General features: G+C 47.3%; 1 protein-coding gene across 1 annotated transcript; it reads right to left on the bottom strand.

Moving 5' to 3' along the window:
• Positions 1-5,186: 5,186 nt before the first annotated feature.
• Positions 5,187-6,964, bottom strand: utp11 (UTP11 small subunit processome component). Its single transcript, XM_085918493.1, has 8 exons — positions 6,754-6,964; positions 6,491-6,552; positions 6,295-6,397; positions 6,091-6,216; positions 5,832-5,925; positions 5,633-5,763; positions 5,437-5,547; positions 5,187-5,333 (listed from the first exon to the last, which is right to left on the bottom strand). Exons 1-8 carry the CDS (start codon positions 6,811-6,813, stop codon positions 5,250-5,252), a joined length of 771 nt encoding a protein of 256 aa, XP_085774619.1. The 5' UTR covers positions 6,814-6,964; the 3' UTR covers positions 5,187-5,249.

The raw sequence follows: 6,964 nt of genomic DNA, 5'->3' as shown, positions 1-6,964 counted from the left end.
CGTAGAAGAAGGCTTCCCGATTGTTCTTTTGTGGCCAAAATCATGTTTAGGATGCCATCTGAGTATCGTTGTAGCGTATTGGAAAAGAACAGTAGGCAGGTATCACGATAGCGCTCCTCGTGACAACAACGCTAACACTTACGAGGATTTAATGTCAACATCCACAAGAGTAAACGCCACACACACAAATGGCACGTCATTAAAGGCCGCCATCTGTCTCGCGCCATCTCGTACCCTGCACCCCGTTCACATTTCCCAAGTCTCGCTAGCACTCCCGTTCTTCCAGCATTCCCGTTCCCCCGGCCTGGGAAAAGGGAGCGCCTTGGTTCCCCTTTCATCCGCTCTTAGAGGACAAACATCAGTCCCATCTCGCCGTCCATCCATATTCATGAGCCGCTTATAAATATCTGATGGCGGCGGGCGCGGGCTACAGCTGTTTAGCTGGAGAGCACGCAAACAACACTTCCACTGAGAGTGTGCGTGCATGTTCACACTCAAAGCTGGTCCGAGACCCCCCCCCGCATCCCACCTCCAGATTGGAAGGATATCTGCGGTGTTAATTAAAGTGTGACTGCAAAAAAAGAGGAGAGAATCCTTAAGTGGTTTTAAGTATTTACCGTTTGTTCCTCTGACAGGCCTCTGGCGCTTATCGGTGCGGCGAGATAACCAGAGTGGGGAGACAGCCACGTCTCAAAAGGCCTGACTAATCGCTTTGGCCCCAACATTAGCTACACTATCAAATGCGATCAAACATGAACATTAAAGGGGACATATTATGGGGAATTGACTTTTGAATGTGTGTGTGTGTGTGTATACAAATACTTGGGTCACTCATCGGAGTGCCTGCCAAGTGTGAAATGAAGCAAGCAAGTCAATCTTTGAATGATCTGCCTGTTTGTGAGCACGCCAATCTGCACTTGGGCCCGCTGTTAGAAAACAGTGGGGCTAATTAGCATAATAACCATCCCAACACTCATTTTCTTCAACAGTGTCTTGGCAGCTGGAGTCGCCAAAGGACCATTATGACGTGGAGGCCAAAGCGCTATAGCTAAAAGCTGCTGTATTCGCTAGCAGTTACTAGCATTAGCTTCTGAGGCTAATCCAAGGAAAATATTTTGGGTTGAATTGTCTTTTTGCCGCTAATGCTTTTTGTTTTCGCACGTTGTAAACAATGAGGATGCGGGGAAATGTCTTAACAGGAAGTCAACCATTTTGGTTCCAAGCGTCAAAGCCATTTTGGTCAAATTCCATTGTTACCGCTTTGGGGGAAATTTGATCTGTCGACGATAAATTGTGGCCTGAGCGTGGTCTAAAATGTTCAAGGTCATTTCATGGATTTGCCATTGAAAAAAAGGGGTGCAACCGTCCTTTCATGTCTGCTTTCAGCTTTAATGTTGCTTTAGCATCACTTTGCCAATGTAGGAGCGCTTTTTTTTTCCTCTCTGCACAATGAGTGTTAGAATTTCCGTTTTACATAATTCCGTCTCATCCTCGCAGTAATTGAATTTGATGTAACGTTTGCCCATTTTGCTTGTCGTTAACCTTTCCCACTGGATAAAAAGCATGTAATGTAAACTTATGTATCCATTTCGTGGCAGAAGGCATATGAGGGAGGTCAGGTGTGTGGGGGGGGGGGGGGGGGGGGGGCGACGGCATCCTTTTGGCGAGGGGAAGGGCAACACGTCGCCTCAAAGTGCACTTGCGAGCAACTTTGCTCTCGCTCTGACTTTGCTGTATTGACCAATCGCACACACCGCTTTGAGTCGCTCCTCAAACTCATTAGTAGCGGCAGACTTGCTGATGACGGCAAGAAGAGAAAAAAAAAAACATGCGTTTGGCTCGGGCCTGAAGGATGCCTTTGTTGTGTTTCCAAGACAAATAGATTGGAATATTGCTTCTCCAGAATGCCAGTGTTTATACTCTGCTTTTTTTCTCGTTGGTTGGCCGTGTTTTTGTCAGGATGCTAGGTGGCTACGTATTAGCACCACTAACTGAAATGGTTTAACTGTCCCGCAAATGAAATGGAGGGAATGTTTGCAGCTAGGTAGCGCTTTCTCATTAGTCATGCACATCATCTTGGCTCTCCTCCCACACCTCACGGCTCATCATCATCATCATCATCATCATCATCATCATCATGGCCCCGGCGCTGGCTGCCAGCAAAAAAAAGAAAAAATAACAAGCCCCACCCCTCCCACCCCTTCCAGCCCCTATAATCACACCCGCAATCACAGCATCTAATTAGGTTAATTAATTTGTATCAGCCCTTGTAGGGACTTGGCTGATGAGCCAGCCATAATGGTCTCCATGGCATTCCCCCCCCCCCTTTTTCTTTTCCTCCCTTTGCAAAAAGAAAGGGGGGTGCAACCCTCTCAAGATGAGACGATAAACCATGGGGTCACATTTACCTCCCCCTCCTCCCTTTTTTTAGCGCCCACAAGCCAATCCCATTACCCGGCTTGGTTGTGTCCACCGCAATACCAACTTGGCACGGACAAGTGCTTGTTTGTTTACACTCTGGTCGTGGTGTTCCCAAAGAGGCCCGGCAACACCCCCCCCCCCAAAAATAAATGTACACCAGCACGCTAATGATTCTCTTGGCAGTTTGTCTCTGCGGTCGTCAGCATCACATTACAATCAGCGGCCCTCATCAGGCCACTAACGAACAAATCCTGATTAACCCTCCCTCCGCATTCCCACCCTCGTATGATTACCGCAATCACCCGGGATAACCACGCATGCACCGTACAGAAAATCCCGACCTCTCACCACCACCCGTCTCGTCGTACACGTGAAAAAAAAAACCACACAAGACCTCCGCAATGACATCAGCACCGCGGACAGCGTTTCTTTCAACGGTTTAAATTGACTGAAACAAATTTGCATTTGGATTCTCACGGTCCTGCCACTTGCTTGCTAAGCAGTAAATAAAGACAATGAGAAAAACAAAATGCTGTTTCCGTGGCAACATGAGGCTGACCAACAACGCTGAGAAATCAAATCAAATGAAAGCAGTCCAAAACAATAAAAATAGATCATAACACAATCCAATTGCTTCTCTGTATTCATCATAAACATGGATACACTTTACACTGCAGCTCTTGGACCCATGTGTTGCAACACACACACACACACACACACAATCAAAGCGAGACAATGACACAAGGAGGCTGCGAGACAAGGACGCATCCGCTAGTTAAAACCTAATGAACACCTCCCCAAGGCACGCGCTTGGCATCTTCCTGAATGATGGCCTGACAGTAATAGCGGGGCAGATGGGTGCGCTATACACACACACGCGCACACACACACACTTTCCACACCCCTGCTGCTGCCCCTTGCCCCTGCAGAGAGTTACCCCCTGATGTGGAGGTGTAGCGGCAAGGAAGGGCGGGGGGGGGGGAGTAGCGAGGGCCCCCGTCATGATTTAGGCTCCCATGCAAATTTAATCAATTGGAGTACTTGTCGCCAGCCAGGGCTCATTAGCACCCCGTTTTTTTTTTCTTTTATAAGAAGGTTTGGTGAACCCCAACCTTGGCAGACGTTGCGTTAAACACACACACACACACACACACACACACACACACACACGTGAACACACGACGCATTCAAACAATCCTGAGGATAAAAAAAGAACACACGTCACTGGCTCCTGTCAAGATTTTTTGCTTCCCTAGTCTTCCCCCTGGCACGGTACTCGTCCCCCTCCTCTTCCGCTTGTGTAGCTCCTCTCTCTCTATCCACTACTTCAAAAGGCCCCGTGACACCCAGCGTCAACTTTAAAGGAGCCCGCAGGATTCTAACCCCCTCCCCAAAATCCACACCGGAACCCCACACGGCCCGGCCCGGCCCCTCTTCTTCATCCTGGTACTCAATGAATTGCGCTTAACCATCATTGACCTGGCCTGCCGTCTGAGAGCCGACAAATAAATGAGGAGGAGACGAGAGCGGCGGCAGAAAATGTGAGTCGTTAACATTTGTAGCGGGCCATAACAACAATCAAACGATTGCCATTGGCCTGTCTTAAATCCCAACAAATCTGCCCGGCAACAAGTGGCCAATCCCCCCGCCCCCCCCCCCAAAAAAAAAAATTTGCTAGTGAGCCGAGGTGATTTATATTGCAGTTGTGAACTTTTGTCATGAATTGCAAATGATCGATGTTGTCACAAGCACAGACGAAGAATGCAACACGTCTTTTCCTCACGTCACTGCCCCGAGAGAGCGTGCGTGCGTGCGTGCGTGCATGCGTGGAGACCCTCGGGCCCTGCCTCCGTTAGCCGAGGGGGTGGAGGTCAAAACACTGTGTGCGTAGTTCCGGACCCTCGCTATCTCTCCCCGCACAGACACGCCACTGTTTGTGCTCAGGCTGTCCTTTCATTGTAGTCATGGCTCTCCCTCGCCGCCATTCTCAAGCCGTGGTAGCAAATGGGCGACTTTCTGATTTGAAAGATATAGACGTACATGCATTCCTTCAGTATCACCTCACTGGAGGTTGGCTAACAGAGTAAGAAATGCATTTTAAATGTATGATTTATTTCTAATAAAAAACAATAACACTTATTGCATGAAAATGAAGTCACCCAAAGTAACTATTTCCCTTCCAAGCATACAGGCTCACCTGATGATTTTGTGGACGGAGGCCTCTGCTTCCCTTCTTGCTCTTGTGACATTTCTGACTTCTCTCTCTCTCTCTCTCTCTCTCTCTCCTTTCCCTTGCAGAGGAGACTTTGATGGATCGGTCGCGTTTATGAAGCCGCTGCCACGGCGGCGATCAATCACCCGCCGCGATCTGCTGCTGGACTTCAGCTCACCCTCACGCAGGTAGACGCTCAACACATGCTCCTCAGGATGAATTCATTATTTTACAGCCATCAAAAATGTAAAGACAGTGGCTCAGGTACTCACTCCAGCACTCTGATCTAAAAGACGATATATATTGTATATGTTATATTATATCTGATTGAAAATGGATTCTAATATTTAGGCTTCCTTGCATCTGTGGGGCTTGGCCATGGCATATGATGGAGAATGCAGGTGTACCTAATGAAGTGTCCAGTCTCCGTTCAACTTGAGGCGTCATTGTCTCGCAGCTCAATGACGCCATCTACTGTTACAATTTACATCTACAACATTGCCCTCTACCTTTTTTTTCCCCCCCTTAGTACGAACCAATCACAGGCGAGTCCTTTCAATGTTTAGTATTTAATTTATTACCAAAAACAAAAATCATTGGTCAACTGAGTGGCAAGTCAGCGTTTCCTCTTGGTCTCAAACTTGTAGATGGCCGGAGCGTTTGGTGTCTCTTTCTTAACTTTGATCTTCTTGTATTTATCCTGTAGGAAGCATGAAAAATATTCACTTCACCATAACAGATTAAAAAAAAAACCATCTGAATGAATGGCAGATTTGTGCACATTATCTGCTGTGAGTCATGACCTGAAGGTCCTTGCGCGTCTGGAGCTTCTGGCTGATGACAGACAACTTCTTCACTCGGTCGATCCGTTGAGAAAGAAGCTTGTACTCATGCCTGCGTTGCTCGGCCAGCCTCTGCCACGCACCAGAGGAAGAACGTGAAGACGCGGGAGGATTCTTGTTCTGGTTTTTTTTCTTAGGAATGAACAACATGTGAAACCTTTTGAGTACCAGGCGCCACAGCTCCCTGGATGCGTTTGTTGCTCAGCGTGTCCACGGTGGGCCTGTTGTACACTCGCTCCAGCAGCTCGGGGACGGTGTTCAGGTGGTCGGCCAGGTCGAACGACTGCACTGTAAATTTCAACGCAGACTCAACAGCCCTGAACGTATAGAAGGTTCCTTGTTACCTTTGTGTTTACCTTCTTTTTTGGAATCCACAAAAAAGGTGTGCTTGTTTTTCTGTTTGCTGGCCGCATCCAAAAGATGGAGACTTCCTTTCAGCCTTTCAATTTTCTGAAAAATCCATTTGAGGAAAGGGTTACGTGACACAGACTAGTAGAATTTGAGTTTTAAAAAGTTGTCATCTCGTGATTTCTTTCAGAAGCTTTCCCAGTCACGTTAAGTTGCTGTCGGATGCTTATCATCAGCCATCGTACTGTATGTCGTGTTGAAACTTACCCTGGCTTCCGCCACCCTCTTCATCTCGATGTAATTTATGTCTTGCGTCCTCATCACTTTCTTCTGCTCCTCCGTCATCTCAGGCTCCGATCCTGTTTTCCCCTTTTTGGACACGTGGGCTCCGTCCTGTCACACATGGCACACGTGACGAACTCAACCAAACAGGATATACTAATTGGAAGAGCATCAATGTTGTCAAGTTACCTTCAGCTGCGAATTGATCATGTGGTAGTAGAACTCATCGGGGTTCTTCTCCAGAGCCTTCTTGCGAAGGGCGAGGAGTGTGTTTTGTTTCTTGTGGTAGTCACTAATAGAAACCAACACGACAAATGAAGATCATTGAGGGTTTTTTGTTGTTGTTGTTTTTGTTTCAAACGTGTATGGATTCCACTGAACTTACTCTGCGCGTTTTTTGTAGTCTTTCTTCTTCTCCAGGAGGCCCAAGTGCTTCCTAGATTCAGGCTGTTGAAAGAAAACACGTTAATTGCGTGGATTTTGATGCGTGTGATAGAACCCTTACTGTGCTCTTGGGTGGGATTATTAGGAGGTCCCTCGCGAGTTAAATTCCAAAAAATCATAATGGTGTGTTGTTTCCCAAGTTCGAGGTACGTCGGGCTAGCTCGGTCGGCTAGCAGCAAGCCCAAACTCCTCCGAAAAGCTCACCTGAGATCTTTCATGGTGGTTTCTCTGTCGGGATTTCAGCGCTTTCCTGAACGACGACATGTTAGAGACGTGTTCCAAATAGCTGCTAGTACAAGATAAACCCTTTTAAATGAACAATTTTAGACTTGTTAAAAATCCAATCGTGAGCTCTACTCCATGTTGTTTCCCCGTAAGGAGGAACATGTGATTTTGGGTTCCCTCATTTCTCTTC

Source organism: Syngnathus leptorhynchus, chromosome 8, assembly GCF_054491065.1.
Source record: "Syngnathus leptorhynchus isolate UIUO chromosome 8, UIUO_Slep, whole genome shotgun sequence".
Classification (NCBI taxonomy): domain Eukaryota; kingdom Metazoa; phylum Chordata; class Actinopteri; order Syngnathiformes; family Syngnathidae; genus Syngnathus; species Syngnathus leptorhynchus.
The sequence above is the reverse complement of the archived record's forward strand: the minus strand, read 5'-3'. Positions and strand labels throughout refer to the sequence as shown.

Coding starts and splice junctions, on each gene's coding strand:
- utp11 (XM_085918493.1), bottom strand. CDS start 6,813: ATGTCGTCGTTCAGGAAAGCGCTGAAATCCCGACAGAGAAACCACCAT. Junction 6,553..6,753: donor ACCACCATGAAAGATCTCAG/GTGAGCTTTTCG, acceptor TTCTTTCAACAG/CCTGAATCTAGGAAGCACTT. Junction 6,217..6,294: donor TGATCAATTCGCAGCTGAAG/GTAACTTGACAA, acceptor CATGTGTGACAG/GACGGAGCCCACGTGTCCAA.